This window comes from Nerophis lumbriciformis, linkage group LG28, assembly GCF_033978685.3.
Source record: "Nerophis lumbriciformis linkage group LG28, RoL_Nlum_v2.1, whole genome shotgun sequence".
Lineage (NCBI taxonomy): Eukaryota > Metazoa > Chordata > Actinopteri > Syngnathiformes > Syngnathidae > Nerophis > Nerophis lumbriciformis.
The window spans coordinates 5,549,319-5,577,175 of NC_084575.2; the positions used below are offsets into that span (position 1 = coordinate 5,549,319).

The 27,857-nt window shown below is 41.5% G+C and overlaps 2 protein-coding genes and 1 pseudogene across 2 annotated transcripts in view; 2 read left to right on the plus strand and 1 right to left on the minus strand.

Annotated features, from left to right (window-relative positions):
• Positions 1-735: 735 nt before the first annotated feature.
• Positions 736-14,483, plus strand: LOC133570512 (uncharacterized). Its single transcript, XM_061923190.2, has 2 exons — positions 736-1,262; positions 14,029-14,483. The coding sequence occupies exons 1-2, from the start codon at positions 1,076-1,078 to the stop codon at positions 14,481-14,483; spliced, it is 642 nt and encodes a 213-aa protein (XP_061779174.2). The 5' UTR covers positions 736-1,075.
• Positions 5,055-27,857, plus strand: part of LOC133570670 (uncharacterized) — a 177,992-nt gene continuing 155,189 nt past the window's right edge. Inside the window, exon 1 of the mRNA XM_072916538.1 lies at positions 5,055-5,120. Coding sequence (XP_072772639.1) covers positions 5,055-5,120 — 66 coding nt within the window. The remainder of the gene's footprint in view (positions 5,121-27,857) is intronic.
• On the minus strand, positions 25,104-25,212 carry LOC133571198 (5S ribosomal RNA; annotated as a pseudogene).

Below are 27,857 nucleotides of genomic sequence, written 5' to 3' on the forward strand. Positions count from 1 at the left end.
ATGCAGAATGCCAGACCCAAAAACGCAGAAGGGTTGAAGGCCACTATCAGAGCAACCTGGGCTCTCATAACACCTGAGCAGTGCCAGAAACTCATCGACTCCATGCCACGCCGCATTAACGCAGCAATTGAGGCAAAAGGAGCTCCAACCAAGTATTGAGTATTGTACATGCTAATATTTTTCATTTTCATACTTTTCAGTTGGCCAACATTTTTAAAAATCCCTTTTTTGTATTAGCCTTAAGTAATATTCTAATTTTGTGACACACGGAATTTTGGATTTTCATTTGTTGCCACTTCAAATCATCAAAATTAAATGAAATAAACATTTGAATGCATCAGTCTGTGTGCAATGAATAAATATAATGTACAAGTTACACCTTTTGAATGCAATTACTGAAATAAATCAAGTTTTTCAAAATATTCTAATTTACTGGCTTTTACCTGTATATATATATATATATATATATATATATATATATATATATATATATATATATATATATATATATATATATATATATATATATATATATATATATATATATACCGGGCCGCACAAGAATTAAAAAAAAAAAAAGTATATCTTTTTTTTAATTCTTGTGCGGCCCGGTACCAATCGATCCACGGACCGGTGGTTGGGGACCACTGCTGTAGTGCACTAAATACGCAGTCAATGATTCAAAAGGTGGCCGTGATGACGCATCGTTTCTTTGACTCTTCTGCGCATGACACATCTCGCGAGAGCAGAGTGGTACCGTCTTGTAACGTCAAGTGTGCGAACTGTCGTGAAAGCACATCGACGGAGAAAGACGTGAGAAGGACGCTAATAAGTCAGTCTTATTATTTGTTCTCCAGTTTGAAATATTTACGTCCTATAAAATACATCTTTGATTCTTTATTCAAGGATAAAATGGTCTCGATGCGCTAGAAGCACTTTGCCGTTTCTCGTGCTCGTTTATTGTTAGTTAGCTTAGCTCTCTAGTTAGCTTAGCTTGTTAGCTGCTAGCAGAAGTTATCAACACATCGCTAAGTAGAGATCAAGTGTGAGAGTAAAGTGTTGTGATTGTGTGAAAATGTCTACATTACACATGTTGAGAGCGTTGGTGGATCAGCGACTAACTGCTGCCGTTGAAGAAATATTTGTAGTGTTAGAAAGAACGATAGCAGAATACGAGGCGGAACTTTCTAGAACAAAAGAGGAGAACAATCGACCAATGGACGCTGTTTTCAAGAAACATCAAGTTGTGTTACACAGAACAGGTTTGTTGACTTCTTACTCTCACATCTTTACTAACTTTATATTGACTAATAACAAGAAAATGACATTTTAATGTATAATATAATCACAATGACCGCAAACATTTAAGTTTCTTGTTTGCAACTTGCTTAAACTAAAACTAAAAATCAATGACTAGCTTGTTACTATTGGTATACACACATATACATGCCTCCAATTGTAACTTTTTAAGGTTAAGGCAAGTGTTGCCTTAAAGGAGGGCTCATATGTTAGGGCACCAAGGCAAACATTATGTTCTTTCAAGGCAGGGGCTCCACATATATATATATATATATATATATATATATATATATATATATATATATATATATATATATATATATATATATATATATATATATGTATGTATGTGTGGGAAAAAAATCACAAGACTACTTCATCTCTACAGGCCTGTTTCATGAGGGGGTTCCCTCAATCATCAGGAGAAATCTCCTGATGATTGAGGGAACCCCCTCATGAAACAGGCCTGTAGAGATGAAGTAGTCTTGTGATTTTTTTCCCACACATACATATATTGCGCTCTACTACGGTATCGAGCACTATTTTTTGGATAACCTTATTAAGACATATATATATATATATATATATATATATATATATGTATATATATATATATATATATATATATATATATATATATATATATATATATATATATATATCTCCACATATATATATATATATATATATATATATATATATATATATATATATATATATATATATACATCCATCCATCCATTTTCTACTGCTTATTCCCATTGGGGTCGCGGGGGGCGCTAGAGCCTATCTCAGCTACAATCGGGCGGAAGGCGGGTCACACCCTGGACAAGTCGCCACCTCATCGCAGGGCCAACACAGATAGACAGACAACATTCACACACTAGGGCCAATTTAGTGTTGCCAATCAACCTATCCCCAGGAGGGGGTTCCCTCAATCATCAGGAGATTTCTCCTGATGATTGAGGGAACCCCCTCATGAAACAGGCCTGAAGAGATGAAGTAGTCTTGTGATTTTTTTCCCACACATACATATATTGCGCTCTACTACGGTATCGAGCACTATTTTTTGGATAACCTTATTAAGACATATATATATATATATGTATATATATATATATATCCACATATATATATATATATATATATATATATATATATATATATATATATATATATATATATATATATATACATCCATCCATCCATCCATTTTCTACCGCTTATTCCCATTGGGGTCGCGGGGGGCGCTAGAGCCTATCTCAGCTACAATCGGGCGGAAGGCGGGTCACACCCTGGACAAGTCGCCACCTCATCGCAGGGCCAACACAGATAGACAGACAACATTCACACACTAGGGCCAATTTAGTGTTGCCAATCAACCTATCCCCAGGAGGGGGTTCCCTCAATCATCAGGAGATTTCTCCTGATGATTGAGGGAACCCCCTCATGAAACAGGCCTGTAGAGATGAAGTAGTCTTGTGATTTTTTTCCCACACATACATATATTGCGCTCTACTACGGTATCGAGCACTATTTTTTGGATAACCTTATTAAGACATATATATATATATATATATATATATATATATATCCATCCATCCATCCATCCATTTTCTACCGCTTATTCCCATTGGGGTCGCGGGGGGCGCTAGAGCCTATCTCAGCTACAATCGGGCGGAAGGCGGGTCACACCCTGGACAAGTCGCCACCTCATCGCAGGGCCAACACAGATAGACAGACAACATTCACACACTAGGGCCAATTTAGTGTTGCCAATCAACCTATCCCCAGGTGCATGTCTTTGGAGGTGGGAGGAAGCCGGAGTACCCGGAGGGAACACACGCAGTCACGGGGAGAACATGCAAACTCCACACAGAAAGATCACGAGCCCGGGATTGAACCCAAGACTACTCAGGACCTTCGTATTGTGAGGCAGATGCACTAACCCCTCTGCCACCGTGAAGCCCCATATATATATATATATATATATATACATATATACATATATATATATATATATATATATATATATATATATATATATATATATATATAGGTCTAGGGTGCATGTGCCTGACCTAAGTTCAGGGAACACCTGATGTCCTTCCAGACCCTGATGCAACTAGTGTATCTCTGGGAAAATCTTAAAACAACTTGGCTGTTCTCGTTGTCGGTTAAACTTTGACACATGCTTCCAAAATGGCTGCGCCATGTTGTTTATACTGATTAATGTTAATTATGCAATGTCTTAAACAGTTGAAAATGTAAGAAAAAATGTGTTTTTATCAATTTATTTGAGGAAACAATTACGTTACAATTGTCCATTATAAGGAAGTCACGGTATGAACATTGATCACGGTTATTGTGACCACAATTATCACGGTTATCATTATTATCGCGGTCATTTTAAATGTGCTCAACATTTTCAAAAACTACTTATACTGAAATCCTTTTACCAAGTTTTATTTTATTTTTTTTAAACACAAACTGGTCAAAATATATATATGTACCTCAAGTAGAAAGTTGAATGTGCATCTGAAAGCAACACAAGCATTATAAACAAAGTCATATGGCAGAAACAAAATAATAATTTAAATATATACAAAGAAATGTGAACAATTTGTAAGATGGCACCTTGTGGATATAAGATGTAACTGCACTTTTTGTCCATATAAATACAAGTAGTGTTCATGTATAAAATCTAGTCTTACACCTAGGACTGCAGGTTTATGGGCAAAATAATAATTAAGATTATTTTCATCAATATTGATATCTTGATTATTAATCATGATTATTCATTGTTTGGTAAAACAGTGTTGGTGTGAACATCATGTCATTTGTAATATCTCATACAAATGCTGTAAATTCTGGATCTATATATTTAAAGACAAATATTTGTGTTTTTGTTCATAAATAGTATCAGCACGTCATATTTTTTAATACATGATGCCTTTATCTCTAGTTTTACATTTTCATAGAGAGAAGTATTTTATAAGTTATGTACATTTACATGTACTAATGTGTGTACATGTACATGCTGTATCAGGACAGATCCATTGAGAGTTTGAGCAGAAATATGTTGTATAGGAATTATTTATACACAATATAACATGAACAAAATGCTGTGTGACATGAATGGTTATTAAAGTAATTACTTTGTGAAATGAAAAAAAAACCCACAAGTAATGTAAAACAAACATGGTGTATAAAACATAAAGCAGTTTGAATAATGGAAATTAAGTCTAATAAACAAGCTTTGTTCTTCAACAACAACCATGTACTTCAGTACAACAGTTTAACCAACAAAAATAAAGAGTGACACCTCTCACATCCAACACACAATCTTTGTGCCTCACCGACAACTCAGCCAGCGATCAATTGGATGAGATGACAAAACATTTGAGTTAGTATTGATGTTATTGGAACACTAACAAAGAAAGCAGTTAAATAAAGGAGGAGTGAGCATCCCAGTAAACAAACTACAGACTTTATAAAGAAGTTGTGACAAGGTTCCCCACACATCACCTGCTGCATGCTAACTCTCAGTCCCAGCAGCTGACGGAAGGACGCTAGCTTCAGGTTCAAAATGAAAATGCAACATCAAATATTGTTCTCCTCCAACAGCATTGTGCTCTTAATCGCACACCGACACTCCATGGAAGTAGAAGCCATTGAAATGAAGTGAAATGAAGAGATCGGCTCCGTTAGCTCGGAGGGAACATTTTCAAAATAAAGTGCATGAAGTCACCGCCATGTCTCCCGAGCCGTACGACTCTAGTGAGCATGAGCAGACGCTGCGGCGCTTCAGTGTTCAGGAAGTAAGCAGTTGCGTAAAGTGCGTTGATAAATGACGGTTTTTCGGTCATTAAAAATGTAAACGTTTTACTAAACATCTGGAATTTCACCGCTGTGTATCATTATACCGTTTATTGTTACATCCATAGTCCATTAATAAGTAAAAAGTCAAGGGCGGTCACGGCATGTTCTTGCCTTAAATGCCGGTCAATTTTTTCGGGCATTACGGCAAGTCACAAGGGTGGTCACGGAAAATGCCGCGGTTGGAGTGGTTAAATTTGAGGCCTGCATATACAAACCCCGTTTCCATATGAGTTGGGAAATTGTGTTAAATGTAAATATAAACGAAATACAATGATTTGCAAATCAGTTTCAACCCATATTCAATTGAATATGCTACAAAGACAACATATTTGATGTTCAAACTCATAAAAAACATTTTTTTGAGAATAATCATTAACTTTAGAATTTGATGCCAGCAACACGTGACAAAGAAGTTGGGAAATGTGGCAATAAATACTGATAAAGTTGAGGAATGCTCATCAAACACTTAGGTATTTGGAACATCCCACAGGTGAACAGGCAATTTGGGAACAGGTGGGTGCCATGATTGGGTATAAAAGTAGATTCCATGAAATGTGCAGTCATTCACAAACAAGGATGGGGCGAGGGTCACCACTTTGTCAACAAATGCATGAGCAAATTGTTGAACAGTTTAAGAAAAACCTTTCTCAACCAGCTATTGCAAGGAATTTAGGGATTTCACCATCTACGGTCCGTAATATCATCAAAGGGTTCAGAGAATCTGGAGAAATCACTGCACGTAAGCAGCTAAGCCCGTGACCTTCCATCCCTCAGGCTGTATTGCATCAACAAGCGACATCAGTGTGTAAAGGATATCACCACATGGGCTCAAGAACACTTCAGAAACCCACTGTCAGTAACTACAGTTGGTCGCTACATCTGTAAGTTCAAGTTAAATCTCTCCTATGCAAGGCGAAAACCGTTGATCAACAACACCCAGCCGTTGGCTTCGCTGGGCCTGAGCTCATCTAAGATGGACTGATACAAAGTGGAAAAGTGATCTGTGGTCTGATGAGTCCACATTTCAAATTGTTTTTGGAGACTGTGGACGTCATGTCCTCAGGACCAAAGAGGAAAAGAACCATCCAGATTGTTATAGGCGCAAAGTGTAAAAGCCAGCATGTGTGATGGTATGGGGGTGTATTAGTGGCCAAGACATGGGTAACTTACACATCTGTGAAGGCACCATTAATGCTGAAAGGTACATACAGGTTTTGGAGCAACATATGTTGCCATCCAAGCAACGTTACCATGGACGCCCCTGCTTATTTCAGCAAGACGTCCATGTGCTAAATCAACGTGGCTTCATAGTAAAAGAGTGTGGGTACTAGACTGGCCTGCCTGTAGTCCAGACCTGTCTCCCATTGAAAATGTGTGGCGCATTATGAAGCCTAAAATAGCACAACGGAGACCCCCGGACTGTTGAACAACTTAAGCTGTACATCAAGGAAGAATGGGAAATAATTCCACCTGAGAAGCTTCAAAAATGTGTTTTCTCAGTTCCCAAACGTTTACTGAGTGTTGTTAAAAGGAAAGGCCATGTAACACAGTGGTGAACAAGCCCTTTCCCAACTAATTTGGCACGTGTTGCAGCCATGAAATTCTAAGTTAATTATTATTTGCAAAAAAAAAAAAGTTTATGAGTTTGAACATCAAATATGTTGTCTTTGTAGTGCATTCAATTGAATATGGGTTGAAAAGGATTTGCAAATCATTGTATTCCATTTATATTTACATCTAACACAATTTCCCAACTCATATGGAAACGGGGTTTGTATATATACATATATAAAGGGACAAGCTGTAGAAAATGGATGTGGCCGAGTGGTTAGAGTGTCCGCCCTGAGATCGGTAGGTTGTGAGTTCAAACCCCAGCCGAGTCATACCAAAGACTATAAAAAATGGGACCCATTACCTCCCTGCTTGGCACTCAGCATCAAGGGTTGGAATTGGGGGTTAAATCACCAAAAATGATTCCCGGGCGCGGCACCGCTGCTGACCACTGCTCCCCTCACCTGCCAGGGGGTGAACAAGGGGATGGGTCAAATGCAGAGGACAAATTTCACCACACCTAGTGTGTGTGTGACAATCATTGGTACTTTATATATATATATATATATATATATATATATATATATATATATATATATATATATATATATATATATATATATATATATATATATATAATGTTCTGCCATTGAACAGTCAGAGGCCAGGACTTCTTTAAAAGATTTGACAAAATTAATTTAGCCAAGGTCACAGGCAAAGTCATGCCCTGTCTACATTAAGCCGGGTAACTCCTTAAACGAACAATTATTCAGCTTAAGCCCAGTGTCAGCCACACTAACCCATCGTTTAAGGTTCCCCTCCTTGGATCATTTGTTCCACGGTTAAGTGTGTCGTGTATTTCTTGAATATCCACAACCTCACCCCGTCATATTGTCATATCTTTGGAACTTTAAAAGTATTTGAAAACATGACGTCTTAGAAGGACATACTTTTTAATACTTTTTGGGGAGTTGCTGGTAGATGTGGAACATGTGCAAGTAAGACCTATGCTGACCCACAGCATGTAGCAAATAAAGTAGAAGAATTTAATACAGTTATTTCTGTCAGGAGCTGGAATGCAGCTTAGTGACGAGACCCCAAGGATGCAGAGACTGGAGGCAGACGCTGAGTAAAATAATATTATTTAATACAAACAAAAGGTGCACTCACATGAAGGGAAGAAAAGAACAAAAAACTCAACCACAAAAGGAGTGGGGGAAAACAAAAGAAGGAGAGTGCAGAATTAAATGCGCAAGAGACGGAACTCATTTTGTACCGCGAACTACACGCGTACGCGAAGCAATGATCCAACGCTGTCTAGTTGACAATCTGGACTGAAATATCATTCAATCAATCAATCAATGTTTGTTTATATAGCCCTAAATCACAAAAGTCTCAAAAGGCTGCACAAGCCACAACGACATCCTCGGTACAGAGCCCACATAAGGGACGTCGATGTGAATGACTATGAGAAACCTTGGAGAGGACCGCATACGTGGGTAACCCCCCTCTCTAGGGGAGACCGAAAGCAATTGATGTCGAGTGACATAATATTGTGAATGTACAGTCCTTATTGGATCTAACATAGTAGTGAGAGTCCAGTCCATAGTGGGGCCAGCAGGACACCATCCCGAGCGGAGACGGGTCAGCAGCGCAGAGATGTCGCCTACCGATGCACAGGCGAGCGGTCCAACCCGACTCCCAACTCTGGACAGCCAGCACTTCATCCATGGTCACTGGAACCGGAATAACCCGGCGAGGAGGCAGAAAAGAAAAGAAAAGAAACGGCAGATCAACTGGTCTAAAAAAGGGGGGCTACTTAAAGGCTAGATTATACAAATGAGTTTTAAGATGGGACTTAAATGCTTCTACTGAGGTAGCATCTCTAACTAATACCGGGAGGGCATTCCAGAGTACTGGAGCCCGAATGGAAAACGCTCTGTAGCCCGCAGACTTTTTTTGGGCTCTGGGAATCACTAATAAGCCGGAGTTTTTTGAACGCAGGTTTCTTGCCGGGACGTATGGTACAATACAGTCGGCAAGATAGGATGGAGCTAGACCGTGTAGTATTTTATACGTAAGTAGTAAAACCTTAAAGTTGCATCTTAAGTGCACAGGAAGCCAGTGCAGGTGAGCCAGTATAGATATATATATATATATATATATATATATATATATATATATATATATATATATATATATATATATATATATATATATATGTATATATGTATATAAAGGTATATACAGTATAGGCGTAATATGATCAAACTTTCTTGTTCTTGTCAAGAGTCTGGCAGCCGCATTTTGTACCAACTGTAATCTTTTAATGCTAGACATAGGGAGACCCCAAAATAATACGTTACAGTAATCGAGACGAGACGTAACGAACGCATGAATAATAATCTCAGCGTCGCTAGTGGACAAAATGGAACACATTTTAGCGATATTTCGGAGATAAAAGACGGCCGTTTTAGTAACACTCTTAATGTGTGACTCAAAGGAGAGAGTTGGGTGGAAGATAATACCCAGATTCTTTACCGAGTCGCCTTGTGTAATTGTTTGGTTGTCAAATGTTAAGGTATTTTGGTACCAAAATATTGGTATCGGGACAACACTAGTAAGAACAGAATTTGTCGGTTGATTCTTTGACTACCTTAGTAGTCATTTTTTTACTGGAGAGATTAGTCTCTGCAATGCAGCCAAGATAGGTAATCTCATTTTTGTTTGTTATAATATTGTCACCCACTTTGACTGTGAAGTTATCTACTTTTGTGAGGTTAGGAATTGAGCCAAAAACCTGTGTACTTGCAAGTACCAGGTTAGTCTTAATTTGCCAGTTTGTCATTGAAAGCCTTGCTAGTCTAGGTCTTAAGGATTGTAGCTTCGCTTGTTTTGTGGCCGTCAGCATTTGTTCTATGTTTTTTTACGGGTATAGAAAATAATGGAATGATCACTTAAGCCGCATACAGTAGTTCCACTTGTGCTGATCTTAGACTGGTCAGAAGTAACAACGAGGTCTATGAAGGTTTAAAAGGACTCACTCACCCTGGTAGTTTGCTTAATGAGCTAAATGAGACAATGTTGGTGGCACAGCTTAGTGAAGGTTTTAAAAATGGGTGCATCCTTTCGGGACATATCTGTGTTCCAGTCCCCAATAAGATGTAAACCTGTATCAACATGTTTACACAAAACTCACACACTCACCAAATACATGTTATACTGTAATCAAATCTAATTAAAGTTATAATTTCACTTCCTGATTCTGACTTACATGCAACAATAAGTGAAAGTAAACATTTATTTTCAGTAACCAAAGTAGTCAATACTTGAATTATTAAAAGAACATGAAGGCTTTCTGTCAGCGTGTCGTAGATGGTCTCCAATTAGGAATTGTTGATGGATATACTCCATAAAACAGCACATAGTAAAAAGTCCATCCATCTTCTTCCGCTTATCCGAGGTCGGGTCGCGGGGGCAGCAGCCTAAGCAGGGAAGCCCAGACTTCCCTCTCCCGAGGCGTTCCCAGGCCAGCCGGGAGACATAGTCTTCCCAACGTGTCCTGGGTCTTCCTCGTGGCCTCCTACCAGTCGGACGTGCCCTAAACACCTCCCTAGGGAGGCGCTCGGGTGGCATCCTGACCAGATGCCCGAACCACCTCATCTGGCTCCTCTCGATGTGGAGGAGCAGCGGCTTTACTTTGAGCTCCCCCCGGATGACAGAGCTTCTCACCCTATCTCTAAGGGAGAGCCCCGCCACCCGGCGGAGGAAACTCATTTCGGCCGCTTGTACCCGTGATCTTGTCCTTTCGGTCATAACCCAAAGCTCATGACCATAGGTGAGGATGGGAGCGTAGATCGACCGGTAAATTGAGAGCTTTGCCTTCCGGCTCAGCTCCTTCTTCACCACAACGGATCGATACAGCGTCCGCATTACTGAAGACGCCGCACCGATCCGCCTGTCGATCTCACAATCCACTCTTCCCTCACTCGTGAACAAGACTCCGAGGTACTTGAACTCCTCCACTTGGGGCAAGATCTCCTCCCCAACCCAGAGATGGCACTCCACCCTTTTCCGGGCGAGAACCATGGACTCGGACTTGGAGGTGCTGATTCTCATCCCAGTCGCTTCACACTCAGCTGCGAACCGATCCAGTGAGAGCTGAAGATTCTGGCTAGATGAAGCCATCAGGACCACATCATCTGCAAAAAGCAGAGACCTAATCCTGCAGCCACCAAACCGAATCCCCTCAACGCCTTGACTGCGCCTAGAAATTCTGTCCATAAAAGTTATGAACAGAATCGGTGACAAAGGGCAGCCTTGGCGGCGTCCAACCCTCACCGGAAACGTGTCTGACTTACTGCCGGCAATGCGAACCAAGCTCTGACACTGATCATACAGGGAGCGGACCGCCACAATCAGACAGTCCGAAACCCCATACTCTCTGAGCACTCCCCACAGGACTTCCCGAGGTACACGGTCGAATGCCTTCTCCAAGTCCACAAAGCACATGTAGACTGGTTGGGCAAACTCCCATGCACCCTCAAGGACTCTGCCGAGAGTATAGCGCTGGTCCACAGTTCCACGACCAAGACGAAAACCACACTGTTCCTCCTGAATCCGAGGTTCGACTATCCGGCGTAGCCTCCTCTCCAGTACACCTGAATAGACCTTACCGGGAAAGCTGAGGAGTGTGATCCCACGATAGTTAGAACACACCCTCCGATTCCCCTTTTTAAAGAGAGGAACCACCACCCCGGTCTGCCAATCCAAAGGTACTTCCCCCGATGTCCACGCGATGCTGCAGAGTCTTGTCAACCAAGACAGCCCCACAGCAACCAGAGCCTTAAGGAACTCCAGGCGGATCTCATCCACCCCTGGGGCCTTGCCACCGAGGAGCTTTTTAACTACCTCAGTAACCTCAGCCCCAGAAATAGGAGAGCCCACCACAGATTCCCCAGGCACTGCTTCCTCATAGGAAGACGTGTTGGTGGGATTGAGGAGGTCTTCGAAGTATTCCCTCCACCGATCCACAACTTCCGCAGTCGAGGTCAGCAGAACACCATCCGCACCATACACGGTGTTGGTAGTGCACTGCTTCCCCTTCCTGAGGCGGCGGATGGTGGTCCAGAATCGCTTCGAAGCCGTCCGGAAGTCGTTTTCCATGGCTTCCCCGAACTTCTCCCATGTCCGAGTTTTTGCCTCCGCGACCGCTGAAGTCGCACACCGCTTGGCCTGTCGATACCTGTCCGCTGCCTCAGGAGTCCCATGAGCCAAAAAAACCCGATAGGACTCCTTCTTCAGCTTGACGGCATCCCTCACCGCCGGTGTCCACCAACGGGTTCTAGGATTACCACCACGACAGGCACCAACTACCTTGCGGCCACAGCTCCAATCAGCCGCCTCGACAATAGAGGTGCGGAACATGGTCCACTCGGACTCAATGTCCAGCACCTCCCTCGTGACATGTTCAAAGTTCTTCCGGAGGTGGGAATTGAAACTCTCTCTGACAGGAGACTCTGCCAGACGTTCCCAGCAAACCCTCACAATGCGTTAGGGCCTGCCAGGTCTGTCCGGCATACTCCCCCACCATCGCAGCCAACTCACCACCAAGTGGTGATCGGTAGAAAGCTCCGCCCCTCTCTTCACCCGAGTGTCCAAAACATGAGGCCGCAAATTCGATGACACAACTACAAAGTCGATCATAGAACTGCAGCCTAGGGTGTCCTGGTGCCAAGTGCACATATGGACACCCTTATGCTTGAACATGGTGTTCGTTATGGACAATCCGTGACGGGCACAAAAGTCCAATAACAAAACACCACTCGGGTTCAGATCCGGGCGGCCATTCTTCCCAATCACGCCTCTCCAGGTTTCACTGTTGTTGCCAATATGAGCGTTGAAGTCCCCCAGTAGAACGAGGGAATCACCCGGGGGAGCACCCTCAAGTACTCCCTCGAGTGAATCCAAAAAGGGTGGGTACTCTGAGCTGCTGTTTGGCGCGTAAGCGCAAACAACAGTCAGGACCCGTCCCCCCACCCGAAGGCGGAGGGAAGCTACCCTCTCGTCCACCGGGTTGAACTCCAACGTGCAGGCTCTGAGCCGGGGGGAAACAAGAATTGCCACCCCAGCCCGTCGCCTCTCACTGCTGGCAACGCTAGAGTGGAAGAGAGTCCAGCCCCTCTCGAGAGAACTGGTTCTGGAGCCCTTGCTGTGCATCGAGGTGAGTCCGACTATATCCAACCGGAACTTCTCTACCTCGCGCACTAGCTCAGGCTCCTTCCCCCCCAGCGAGGTGACGTTCCACGTCCCAAGAGCTAGCTTCTGTAGCCGAGGATCGGACCGCCAAGTGCCCTGCCTTCGGCTTCCGCCCAGCTCACATTGCACCCGACCTCTATGGCCCCTGCTATGGGTGGTGAGCCCATTGGAGGGGGGACCCACGTTGCCTCTTCGGGCTGTGCCCGGCCGGGCCCCATGGGGACAGGCCCGGCCACCAGGCACTCGCCATCGTGCCCCAACTCCGGGCCTGGCTCCGGAGGGGGGCCCCGGTGACCCGCGTCCGGGCGAGGGAAATCTGAGTCTCGGTTCTTGCATTTCTATAGAAGTCTTCGAGCTGCTCTTTGTCCGATCCCTCACCTAGGACCTGTTTGTCTTGGGAGACCCTACCAGGGGGCATGGAAGCCCCCGGACAACATAGCTCCTAGGATCATTGGGACACGCAAACTCCTCTACCACGGTAAGGTGGCAGCTCAGAGAGGAGATAGTAAAACATGTTTTGGCAAAAGTTCGTTTTGGCCTAGGCAACAAAATGACCACAAAAAAGTATTCTGCATGATGACAAAAACATACCATGAATGTTTTTTTTTAATGATTTTAGAATTAGATTTTTTTTTATTTCCATGATATTGAAGTTATGGTGATGACTATGTCATTAAAAAAATATGGTTAAGTTTAGAGATAAAGCTTTGGTGTCATAGACTGTATACAGAATAAAATATTTACACACTTTATATCAGTTAGTGTAAAGTTAAGAATGCCTCAATCAATGCTGCCTTGTACTTATTTAAAAAAAAACTTTGCTCCTCATCAAATTTCCAAGTCTGTTTTTGTACTCACTTTTGAATTAATTTTATTGGCTGGGACAAAAGGAAGTATTTCCCGTGTTTTTATTGGTTGTTTTGCTACACACTTTTAACACAACACACAAAAGAACACACATAATGTCATTGTGTTAACAGTGTCAGTCCAAAACTATTTATTTTCTCTCTTTATCTTTTTTAATTATTTACCCAACAGACGTCCAGCAGCCCCTTCACATTAAAGATGAAGAGGAGGATCCACAGCCCACCCACATTAAAGAGGAAGAGGATGATCCACAGCCCACCCACATTAAGGAGGAAGAGGAGGATCCACAGCCCACCCACATTAAAGAGGAAGAGGATGATCCACAGCCCACCTACATGAAAGATGAAGAGGAGGATCCACACATGAAAGAGAAAGAGAAGGATCCACACATGAAAGAGGAAGAGGAGGATCTACACATGAAAGAGGAAGAGGAGGGAGAGTGTGTTGTAGGGCAGGAGGAGGATGATGTCAGCAAGTTTCCACTGACTGTTGTCTCTGTGAAGACTGAAGAGCATGAAGACAAAGCACCTGAGTCCTCACAGCTTCATCACAGTCCAAGTAAGCACATATCATTTTATTCTCAGGGCATTCAATCCATCACAACTGGACTGTTCACTTTGTCTTAGAAGACTCATCCAAGTAGGCTTCATCACTTCATGCTCATACACTTCAAGATTAGATTTTTTTTTAAATGTATTGGTCCCTTTGGGGAAATTCATTGTCACTGCCGTACATTTAAACAATAGACACTACACATCACAACAACAAAAAAAGACATCATACATGACCAACACACATTTACAGGCTTAAATCTAATCATTGGAATTTAGAGGGGAACTGCACTTATTTGGGGAATTTTTCTATCGTTCACAATCATTATAAAAGACATGATGGTTGATATATTTTGTTTTAAAATCACATTCTAACTCATAAATGTAAATAAGCCAATGGGAGGTCTTCTATAACCATCCAAAAAGTGCCAACAATACGCCATTTGCATTTTGTGGGTGAGCTCCTTTCTCACCTCGGTGCTGGTGAAAGATTATTCCAGATCATGAATCGTATCTCTCACCTGGATAGTAGAAGGATGAGGACGTACTCTGACAAGTTGGTATCGTTTGACAGCCAATTTAGACCCAGCAATGGCGAACGACACAAAAAGACACTTGACGTCACCCCCCTTTTCCGTGCGACGATTATAATAAATAATGATAAATGGGTTTTACTTGTATAGCGCTTTTCTACCTTCAAGGTACTCAAAGCGCTTTGACAGTATTACCACATTCACCCATTCACACACACATTCACACACTGATGGCGGGAGCTGCCATGCAAGGCGCTAACCAGCAGCCATCAGGAGCAAGGGTGAAGTGTCTTGCCCAAGGACACAACGGACATGACTAGGATGGTAGAAGGTGGGGATTGAACCCCAGTAACCAGCAACACTCCGATTGTTGGCACAGCCACTCATCCAACTTCGCCACGCCATCCGATTATGAATCATTCTTCATCTAAACGGAAATTTAACGAGATTCTATCAGTCTGCGTCATAGTGACAGCAGACCTTGTACAGTAAGTAATGTTTTATTATGTTTGTTGGCTCTCAGGAAGTTTGCAGTGTGTAATATTCAGTGATTTTTATTACTTATTTTTTATTTAGTCTTTATTTAACCAGGTAAAATCCCATTGAGATCAAATATTTATTTTCCAAGGGAGACCTGGCCAAGAGGGGGGCAGCAGCAAGGTTACATTAAAAACAGTAAACAACACTTAAAACATCAAATGTACAACATTAAAACTTGCTGACGTAACACATGTGCATACAGACAAGGTAGACTGCAATCCTTTCACAGAAGCTTTAAACTCATTCAATGTAACAAGGGTTTGAAGTTGAATATTGGATTGTAGGTTATTCCAAGCCTTCACTGCTGAAAACCTAAATGCTTTCTTGCCCAGTTCAGTTCTTACTTTGGGGACAACAAATTGCAGAACATTCATTGAACAAAGATTGTGACTTCCTTGTTTCTTTGTAAAAATACAAGACAGATAAGGTGGGGTGATACCCAGAATGGTTTTGTAGATGAACACATACCAGTTGATTGAGGCGTCTAGCACATAAAGATGTCCAGTTAACCATTGAGTATAACACACAATGGTGAGTAAGTTAACCATTGAGTATAACACACAATGGTGAGTAAGTTAACCATTGAGTATAACACACAATGGTGAGTAAGTTAACCATTGAGTATAACACACAATGGTGAGTAAGTTAACCATTGAGTACAACACACAATGGTGAGTAAGTTAACCATTGAGTATAACACACAATGGTGAGTAAGTTAACCATTGAGTATAACACACAATGGTGAGTAAGTTAACCATTGAGTATAACACACAATAGTGAATAAGTTGGTGATGAATGTCAGTGCCCCGTGGTACACACTATCCAGCTTGTGGAGACAACCAGCAGTAGCATTCATGTACAACACATCTCCATAGTCAATAACAGGTAAAAAGGTTGTTTCCACCAATTTCTGTTTCACAGTAAAATAAAAGCAAGACTTGTTTCTATAATAAAATCCCAGTAAAAGTTTCAGGGTTTTTTTTACAACATACTGAATGTGCTCTTTAAAACTCAAGTGATCATCAATTAAAAATCCTAAATATTTAAAAGAAGATACTTACATAATTTGTTGCCCATTTCTTGTTCAAATGTTCTCACACAGTGCTGCTCTTACAGTTTTTGATGTGGTAAAGAACATACACTTTGTTTTCTCTGCATTTAAAAGCAGTTGAAGATAGCAAAGTTGTTTTTGTACTCAAATGCATGTTGTAGATATTTAAAGGCCTCAGCAGGAGTGGGTGCTGTGCAGTATATGACAGTATCAGCGTAGGAATGGAAAGTTGAGTTCGGAATATTCTGTCCAAAATTATTAATTATTAATTAATAATGGGCCCAACACAGAACCTTGAGGGACACCCTTTTTCACTTGCAGTACGCCAGAGAAGGAACCTTCTATCTGAACAGTTTGTTCTACTTGTGAGGTCATTTGCAAACCATCCAACTGCTTGCTGAGAAAAAACAATAGCTGAAAGACGTTTGATTAAAATGACATGATCAACAGTATCAAATGCCTTTGAAAAGTCAATAAAGAGGGACAGGCAGCACTGCTTCTTGTCAAGAGCTTCAGTTACATCATTTTAAAAACTTCATAGCAGCAGTAACAGTACTGTGATTTCTGCCAAAACCTGACTGAAATGGTGACAGAATAAAGTTGGTGTCCAAAAAGTCTTTTATCTGTTCACTGATAAAGGATTCAAGCACTTTTGCCAGAACAGAGAGTTTAGAGATTGGTCTGTAATTATTTAGATTACTAGGGTCACCTCCTTTTAATAGGGGGATTACAAGGGCATATTTCCAATCCAAGGGGATTTCATTTGAATTTAGAGTAAGGTTAAAAATGTGAGTCAGTGGTCCAGCTATAATTTCAGCTGCCAACTTTAGGAAGAGCGGCTCCAACTTATCTGAGCCAGCTGGTTTTCTAGGTTTAAGTTGTTTTAGAGCCCTCATGACCTCTGTTGTGGTAAAGGGCGTAAAGTTAAAAACCTGGGTATTTTCAACGGTTCTTTCCGGAGTTAGCGGAACTTCAGTACAGTTGTCAGAATTATAGAGAAAACCAAAGGAAATAAAATGATTATTATAATGACTACCCATTTCTCACGAATAAATCATGCAGGTAAGGTTGGATTTTATCATTCAACTTTGCGTCTTGCGAGGACGTCCATGTAAACAAACAAGGACTAGGACCCCACATCTGCCACCCGTGACTGCATATTCATTTAACTAACTAACTATTATTCAATCATCACCATATTTCATGTTTGTCCTGTTGTTGATTAATAAAAGTCCACAACCATAAAAGACTTCCAGTAAGATGTGTAATAAGAGCTATAAATGATTTAGATATGATAGTTTTTATGCATATATTTGATTAGGCCAACCTCACATCATGTGGATGGTTGGCATAAGAGCTGCAAAGTAAAATACAGTAACACCTCATGTGTGTTCTATGTTCTGCAGACGTCCAGCGGGTGTCAGCGGGGAGTCATGGAGAGGAGTGGCACACCAGTGTGGGACAGAAGGAGCTACAGGCCCCCTCCCACATTAAAGAGGAGCAGCTTCATGATGAAGATGAAGCTCAGTCCTTCCAGCTTCATCACAGTCAAAGTGAGGAGAACAGAGGGGCGGAGCTTGTAAGTCAACACATCACAGAAGCTGATGGAGAGCATTGTGAAGATATCAAGTCAGAACCAGACAGCATCTTTGCTCCACTGTCAGACATGGACCACATGATGTCACACTCTTCTGATCACAGTGACCACATCCAAAAACCTTTGGACAGTAAAAATGACTCTAAAGGTGATACGAGACATCACACTAACGACAAACACTTTGACTGCTCTGAATGCGGGAAATCATTTAGAAAGAAGAGTCATTTTACAGTACACATGAGAACACATACTGGAGAGAAACCTTTTACTTGCTCTGTTTGTAAGAAGAGTTTCTCCACAAAACCTAACATGACCACACACATGAGAACACACACCCGAGAGAAACATTTTACTTGCACTGTTTGTGCTAAAAGATTAAACACTAACAAAGACATGACCACACACATGAGAATACATACTGGAGAGAAACCTTTTACTTGCTCTGTTTGTAAGAAGAGTTTCTCCAGAAAGCTTAACATGACCACACACATGAGAACACACACTGGAGAGAAACCTTTTGCTTGTTCAGCGTGTGCTAAAAGATTCAACACTAAGAAGGAGATTATATTACACATAAGAACACACACAGGTGAGAAACCTTTTGCTTGCTCTGTTTGTAAGAAGAGTTTCTTCTGTAAGCATAGCATGACCACACACATGAGAACACACACTGGAGAGAAACCTTTTGCTTGCTCAGCTTGTGCTAAAAGATGCAACACTAAGTATGACATGAAATCACACATGAGAACACACACTGGAGAGAAACCGTTTAGTTGCACTGTGTGTGATAAGATGTTCAGGTTTAAGAAGCAGGTCAGTAGACACAAGTGTGTAACAGTCATGGAAGCTGCAGGGATGTAAAAACACTTAAACAGTGATTGTGCTAAATGTAGTTTAAAAACACAGCATGTTTAATAAGAATGTATATTTGATGTTGTATGTAGTGCTTCTCATCTTCTAGTCTTATATGTTGTCCTATAGTTACTTTTTAAGTTGTGTGCATGTATTGAATATTATATATGTGGCTACTATTTTATTCTATTATCTCATCTTTGAAGAGAGGACATGTTATTAGTTTCATTTGGGGGTTTTTTCCACACATTTTTTCCATTGCATTTTATTGATGTTATTATCCAATTAAAAGTATGAATGAATAAAATGGTTAACAAAATGTGGACTCTGGTAGATTAGCAGCATTGTTACATCATGGATGTTAACTACTGCAAAACATCCACAAAGAAGAAAAATGCTGAAGTTAGCAACACATCACTGAACTTTAGAGCCATCGTGAGTGGAGTTGCTTGTTTTTATTGCTGCATTTGTACTTATTTCACCTCACATCTTCACTTTTAATCCTAAAGTCTTCTTCACATATATTGTTGTAGGGACGGCGTGGCGCAGTGGAAGAGTGGCCGTGCGCGACCCGAGGGTCCCTGGTTCAATCCCCACCTTGTACCAACCTCGTCATGTCCGTTGTGTCCTGAGCAAGACACTTCACCCTTGCTCCTGATGGGTGCTGGTTAGCGCCTTGCATGGCAGCTCCCTCCATCAGTGTGTGAATGTGTGTGTGAATGGGTAAATGTGGAAGTAGTGTCAAAGCGCTTTGAGTACCTTGAAGGTAGAAAAGCGCTATACAAGTACAACCCATTTATCATTGTTTATCATTCTAACATTTATGTTTCTGATGTGTGTGTGTAGTCTGTGGAAAGGGTTGTTGTCCCTTGTGGATCCAATTGTTCACTTGCACATACACATCTTCATCATCATCATCACCGGCCCAATACTGGACGAAACCTTAGCATTAATGTTTTAATATAAGTGTGACCTCATTATTCCTTGATAATAAGACTAAAATTACAGATTTAAGCACTGAGTGCTTTTTGTAGTACTCCAACTCGCCACACTGAGAAGTGGGGGCGATCATGAGCTAGCAGATGCATGTTGCTTGATTGAAACTTTTATTAGTAGATTGCACAGTGAAGTACATATTCCGTACAATTGACCACTAAATGGTAACACCCGAATACGTTTTTCAACTTGTTTAAGTCGGGGTCCACTTAAATCGATTTATGATACAGATATATACTATTTTCATAATACAGTCATCACACAAGATAATCATCACAGAATATAAATGTAATTTACGTGGGATATGGAGGGGGGGGGTTTACGTTTGGTTGGTATCAACACTTCAGAGAAATTGACATTGGAACAGTGTAGGTCTGACTTGGTAGGATATGTACAGCAAGTATTGGACACAGAGAGAGAGATCAGAAATTATAAGAAAAAGTGACTACATTTGATTGTTTACATTTGATTATTTACAATCCGAAGAGGTATGATGAGGAAGGGAGGGTGTTAGTCAAGGGTTGAAGTTGCCTGGAGGTGTTCTTTTATTGCGGTTTTGAAGGAGGATAGAGATACACTTTCTTTTACACCTGTTGGGAGCGCATTCCACATTGATGTAGCATAGAAGGAGAATGAGTTAAGACCTTTGTTAGATGGGAATCTGGGTTTAACGTGGTTAGTGGAGCTCCCCCTGGTGTTGTGGTTATGGCGGTCATTTAGTAGTTTGGCATGTACTTCGGTATCAGGGAAGTGTAGCGGACACACGGTGCCGTTCAACTCAACCACCTGCTCCCTCCCCTCCAAGTAAGATTGCATCCAGCTCGATGAGGTTTTATCAAATCCGATTGCTCTGAGCTTATCCAACAGTATAGCGTGGTCAACAGTGTCAAAGGCCTTCTGAAGGTCCAGCATGACCATGCCGCAGTATTTGCCCGCGTCCACCTCATGTTTGATGTGGTCAGTCAGATAGAGAAGGCATGTGTCAGTGGAGTGGTTAGTTCTGAAGTCAGATAGAGAAGGCATGTGTCAGTGGTGTGGTTAGTTCTGAAGTCAGATAGAGAAGGCATGTGTCAGTGGAGTGGTTAGTTCTGAAGTCAGATAGAGAAGGCATGTGTCAGTGGTGTGGTTAGTTCTGAAGTCAGATAGAGAAGGCATGTGTCAGTGGAGTGGTTAGTTCTGAAGCCGGATTGGAATTTGTACATGAGTTTATTAGTGGCAAGGTAACTATCGACCTGTTCATGAATTATGTTTTCCATTACTTTGGAAATGGAACTGAGAATAGAAACAGGTCGGTAGTTGCCAGGTTCCAATTTGCTTCCTTTTTTAAAGAGGGGAGTTACTCTTGCTATCTTAAAATCTTTTGGTACTTGGCCTTGTGAAATTGAGAGGTTTATTATGTGTGTGATGACTGGGGCAATGATGGAGGCAGAGTCCCTGAGGAATCTGGAGGGGATTTTGTCAAGGCTGGTGGCCTTGTTTGGGTGGAGCGCGCTCAATTTTTTAAACACCATCAGCTGTGACCATTTCTAATTTGAAATCATTGTTGGATACTCCTAGCTTTCTGTAGAAGGCTTTAATGTGTTCTACACCAAAGCGACCAGAGTGGTGGGACAGCTTGTTGACAAGAGTTGCGGCTATGCTGGTGAAAAAGGTGTTAAGTCTGCTTACTACCTCCATTCTGTCTGTAATGAGGGAGTCCCCCTCTATGAGGTTGATGTTGGTGAGTCTGGTTTTAAGTTTCTGGCTGCAACCAGGAAGCTGGTTGTTGAGAATTTTCCAGAGCTCACGTGGCTTATTTGTGTTTTCCTTTGTGTGATTGTCTTCCTTTGCTACGGCGGTCAAGTTGCTTTCACGGTGGATATTTGCCTCCGGAGCTCCAGCGGAAGCTCCCCCTCACTGTGCCCACACTGCTCTCTCATGCTGCGGGGAGATTGCAGGAGAGGTGCCGCTCTCAACACTACTTTATGCTTAGGGACCGTCAATAAATTACTATTGTCTTCGAAGATGTATATCTGCTACATCAAAACACTGATTCATCTAAAAGGAGGTCAAATAAATAGTCCTACCTCCTTAATAACGTGCTAACGTGCACGCCCATTATTTCCTACTTTTATCATTCATATCCAGTGAGTGTGAATGTTGTCTGTCTATCTGTGGCCCTGTGATGAGGGGGCGACTTGTCCAGGGTGTACACCGCCTTCCACCCAATTGCAGCTGAGATAGGCTCCAGCGCCCCCGCGACCCCGAAGGGAATAAGCGGTAGAAAATGGATGGATGGATATCCAGTTTTATATAATATATAACCCTTTTTTTTTTTAAATAGGATTTTATTTTAAAAAAAACATTTGCATATTAAAAATCTTGGTTTCTTTTTAAAAGATTCCTAAGTCACTTAAAATACCAAATTCACTTAATATTTTAAGTGCTTTTATCTAGTGTCATTCATGCCTTTTTGTTTTAAAATGTAAGTTTAATTGGAGGGACAAGCAGTAGAAAATGGATGAATGGATGGATTTTATAATACATTTGTGATATTGATAACCATGGTTACTTTTCAACCTCCCCCTACAACTACGAATGTCCAACATAAAACCGAATTAACTCTCAATTGGAGCTAATAAAAAATATATATACATTGATAATTATCTGTACAATATTTATCATGCACCCCAACTACTAACATAAAGCTGACATGCATGCTTTTTTTTTAAAGGAGCCATATGTATTAATGTGGCCAGAAATGGTACTGCAATCACAGTCAAAAATCTGTAGTCCCCTTCCTCTCTCCCTGACTGAGGTTGCCAGATACGCAGCCGAATCCAGCGCCATGGACTGGGCCACTCCAAGGAACTTCCAACTTCCACTGCCTCTTACTAAGGGTTGAAGTGCTGGGACCATAAATGCTGAATAGACAAGCATTTTGTCAATAACAAATCTCTAACCAACACAGAATTAGGCTATTTTCAGGAAGAAGTGCAATCATGCCTGCGTACAATATCACAACAAATAGCAACCATATGGTTGTTGTCAGTACTATCAGAAAACAAAGACTAGAACAAACTACAACCAACACTAGCAAAGGTTCTACTGGTGAAAATAAGCAGAGCATGCTTAGCAGCCTAATGTACGCCCAAAACTAAAGAGACATTTTACTAAGGTGTGTCTATAGAATACACCAATGAGGAATTATTTGATCATGTGATGTGTCTGTCTCCATACCTTTCACATTGCCATGATGACAGCCGTGCTAATGTTGGAACACATTTCCTCAGCCTATCAGCATGTTGAGAAGGAAATAGGCACAGACACTACCCATATCCACATTGGTTTTATTTATGGAAAATATATTTTACCTTGTCAGTTCAAATACACATGGACATACACGATAACAGGCATATATTTCCCCCGTTAGCTTATATGTGGATGTGTCATTGACCGGGCTAGCATGCTAAGCATTACACTAGGAGCTGAGCACCATCCCACTAAGCATTGGTTGCAGGAACATACTAGCTTTGTTAGACAAGATCATAGACTGTATTGGACAATATAGTTTACATACCAAATGTCCATTTCCATTTATTACAAGTAATAAGAAAAGGTAAATGCCTGACTTACCTTTCAAGAAGGAAATTAGGAAGTTTGGCGTCAGACGAAAAAAATCTTCTCCGCCTTCAATTGTCTCCATCTTTCAAAGGCATCCCTGATACAAATCCTCATTTTGTTCCTGGCTTTGTCATGAATAAGTTGAAAATGGTAACAAGGCCTTTTAGATTGACTAAGGTCTGACATGTTTAGTAACTTTACCAGTGGCAGTAGCCAGACGAAGATGACGGTGTGTAACTGGCAACCTGGATGTGACACACTCACAGACTTTCTAATTGGTCAAACGGTAGAGGGCGGGACATGGAAATGAAAACAATAACAAGATTCCGGGGCTGTAAATCTAATTATGAAGTGAGCATATCCCAGCTGAACTACTGTTATCAGTTATAGAGGTATTGGAAAAGAACATGATTTATTAAAACCTTTTGACATATCGGGGCCATTTAATCATCACTTGACATGCAAATTCTACATATGACACCTTTAATATTGCTAAATTAACACAACACATCAGTTTAGGTAATCCCTGCATATTTACTGCTCCTGTTGTGTTCTAATTAAATTAAGTAATTCATTCATTCATTTATACAGCACACATTCTCATATTGTGTATTAATTATGATACATTGTTATATTGTTATATTGCTAGAACGTCTGTAGGGCCAAACTGTTACTGCATTCACTTCTTGTAGTTGTGTATCTTCACCTTACTAAACGTGAACAGGTGAATAATACTCTCCCCTCTTCTTATCAGCTGCAGAAAATTAAATATTGTTTGTACGTTCAAGTGTCAAAAAAGTATAAAATGTTGTTTTGAAAAGAAGTTCCTTTCTTGTGAGATAGCGGAATGTCATCATCATCCGTGATTGGTTAAATGTTGAAATATGCTAATGAGGCCGGAAGTAAAGCAGCCGTTCTGTCATTGGCCAAATATTAAATGTGTTGAAGAAAGTTGGACAGAGGCGGATCTGATTGGCTTAGAAAGTTGGAGATGTTGGAATAAGGCACGCTGATTGGTTCATATCACCCCGGTGTTGAACATATTGACGGACTATCAGCGCTCAAAAGTCCGTGACTGGTCAATTTATAATATGACATGTGTTTTTGTAGCCGGGTAAGATGGCAAATACATCCCAAAGATGGATAAATATGAGTCATGTTAGGGTAAATTGAACTGAACGTGAAATAAAAACCATTCATTTTTTTGCGTGGCGCAGTGGTAGAGTGGCCGTGCGCAACCCGAGGGTCCCTGGTTCAATCCCCACCTAGTACCAACCTCGTCATGTCCGTTGTGTCCTGAGCAAGACACTTCACCCTTGCTCCTGATGGGTGCTGGTTAGCGCCTTGCATGGCAGCTCCCTCCATCAGTGTGTGAATGTGTGTGTGAATGGGTAAATGTGGAAGTAGTGTCAAAGCGCTTTGAGTACCTTGAAGGTAGAAAAGCGCTATACAAGAACAACCCATTTATCATTATCATTTTTTTGCAAGAAGTGAGAAACAGCGCCCTCTGGCGTGAGTGTAAAAGCTTACAGCACCTGGTATTCCCAGGCGGTCTCCCATCCAAGTACTAACCAGGCCCGACCCTGCTTAGCTTCCGAGATCGGGCGTGTTCAGGGTAGTATGGCCGTAAGCCGAAAGACGAGGTAAAAATAACCTTTTTAAATGAAACTCTTACAGACGGGGTGAGAGACAATTATTGTTTATCTTAGAGCCTGGCGCGCATGCGTACACTAATGTGTTTTTTCTGTCTGTGTGATTGTCTTCCTTTGCTACGGCGGTCAAGTTGCTTTCACGGTGGATATTTGCCTCCGGAGCTCCAGCGGAAGCTCCCCCTCACTGTGCCCACACTGCTCTCATGCACGTGTTTCACTGGGACAATAGTGAGTGGTGCACACTTCCTTCGCCCAGCCACAGAACAACAGAAAGTCCCATTTAAGAGTTGCTGGTGTAACAATAAGAAGAATATATTCCACTCCTCTCTTGTACATGCGGCTAATGAGGTAATATACATTATATATGTTTATAATATTCATCTGATATGTTGTTCGAAGCTAACGTGCTAGCGTTAGCCAGCTAGCAGGCCTTTGTAGCAAATGCGAGCGTCTGAGGAGTGTATTTTATATGTTCTCTATGACAATTATATTGACTTATTTAATACCTTAACTGTTTTTTTGCTGTATAGTACAGTCACGCTTAACATCATTAAATATTTGTTACTTGAAAGGAAAGAACGTCTCGTAATTAAAGTCTGGAATAAGTCACATGGTATAATAATAATAAAAAAACATTTTATTCGGTATAGGGCAGGGCCGACATCCGGGCAACTGAGCTACATACGGGTTCTTCGAGCCATAGCAACCTGACTGGCGTTGAAAACAAACCGTCGCCATTACTCTTTAACCTGTCGACCTGCGCTGATTAAACCCGTCATTCTGCCTCCAAAATGCCAAAAAACTGTTGTTTTTGGTTGTGCAAACCACAACTGGAAACAGGGAAAACAAAGGTCGTATTTTGTTCTGCCAAAGCGTGCTAAAAGCCCACAGAGACGAGACAAATGGCTCGCAGCTTTACACCGGGAAAACGAGGACGGTTCTCACTGGAGTCCCCCAAAATCCCGGGTCGTGTGTTCGGATCACTTCGTTTCTGGTAAATATAAGGAACAAAAATCCACCTTCTTAACCACAACTTGGCTATACCGTCCATGCTAATGTTGAACCCGTTGAATTTTTACTGAATAACGTTCGACAGCTGAAGTTGTTGTTGTTGCACAACAATAACATACGGTATAAAGGCTATTTCCAGTAATTCAGCAAATAATAAATCATAATACTGAACTGAATTTGAATGAGCTCTCTACAGATATAATACATATACAGATACTGGTAGCCACCGTGTCATCCTTATTATCATTTATCAACATACCTTGGGTGATTTACAGTATTTTCCGCACTATAAGGCGCACCGGATTATTAGCCGCACCTTCAATGAATGGCATATTTCATAACTTTGTCCACCAATAAGCCGCCCGGACTATAAGCCGCGCCTACGCTGCGCTAAAGGGAATGTCAAAAAAACAGTCAGATAGGTCAGTCAAACTTTAATAATATATTAAAAACCAGCGTTCTAACAACTCTGTCCCAAAATGTACGCAAATGTGCAATCACAAACATAGTAAAATTCAAAATAGTGCAGAGCAATAGCAACATAATGTTGCTCGAACGTTAATGTCACAACACACAAAATAAACATAACACTCACTTTCTGAAGTTATTCTTCATTCATAAATCCCTCGAATTTTTCTCCTTCGGTGTCCGAATTGAAAAGTTGGGCGAATGTCGTCCGGCGCTGCCTCTGTCTTAGTGAAGGTGTGTTCGCCTTCGGTCATCCATTGTTCCCACGCAGTTAGCAGTCTAGCTTCGAATGCCCTGTTGACACCAATATGTAGCGGCTGGAGGTCTTTTGTCAATCCACCCGGAATGACGGCGAGTATTGAATTAAGCGCGTAAGCGTGTCTCTCAATGTGATGTTATGAGCTAGCAAATATAACAACTACACTACCCAGCATGCAACGATAGTGACGAGCATGCGCGGTAGCCCTGAGAAGCGTTGTTGTATGCTGGCAGTTAGAATGTGGTTATGAGCACGCTGTGAGTAAACGTTGAGAACTCAGTTAACACGCCTCGTCTGCATTATTTATAATTAGACAGACAACACACTTAATAGGAGCCATTTTGGGGTCTTTACATAAACACACAAATGGAAATGAAACGTCACATATCCCAGCATGCACCGCGTGCTTCTTCTTCTTCCGGGGCGGGTGGTTGCTTACAGTAGAAGAAGAAGCGCTTCCTGTTCTATGGGGGCGGGTGCTTACCTTGGCGGTTGCTTGCGTAGAAGAAGAAGCGCTTCCTGTTCTACCGGGAAAAAAGATGGCGGCTGTTTACCGAAGTTGCGAGATCGAAACTTTATGAAAATGAATCGTAATATTAATCCATATATAAAGCGCACCGGGTTAAAAGCTGCACTGTCAGCTTTTGAGTAAATTTGTGGTTTTTAGGTGCGGCTAATGGTGCGGAAAATACGGTAACCATTTTTATGTGATTTATTTGTTATATAACAACCGAAGCTAACAACCGACCTGGTGCGCTTGTGAGGTAGACATAAAGATTTCCAAATTACACAATTATCAGTCCACGCATCTGCTGGAAGGCGGTAAGGGCAGTCGTTTAATCCAACTACAGAACATTTTAACTCGTAGCTTAACCTAGCCTCACTGG

Coding starts and splice junctions, on each gene's coding strand:
- LOC133570512 (XM_061923190.2), top strand. CDS start 1,076: ATGTCTACATTACACATGTTGAGAGCGTTGGTGGATCAGCGACTAACT. Junction 1,263..14,028: donor AGTTGTGTTACACAGAACAG/GTTTGTTGACTT, acceptor TTTACCCAACAG/ACGTCCAGCAGCCCCTTCAC.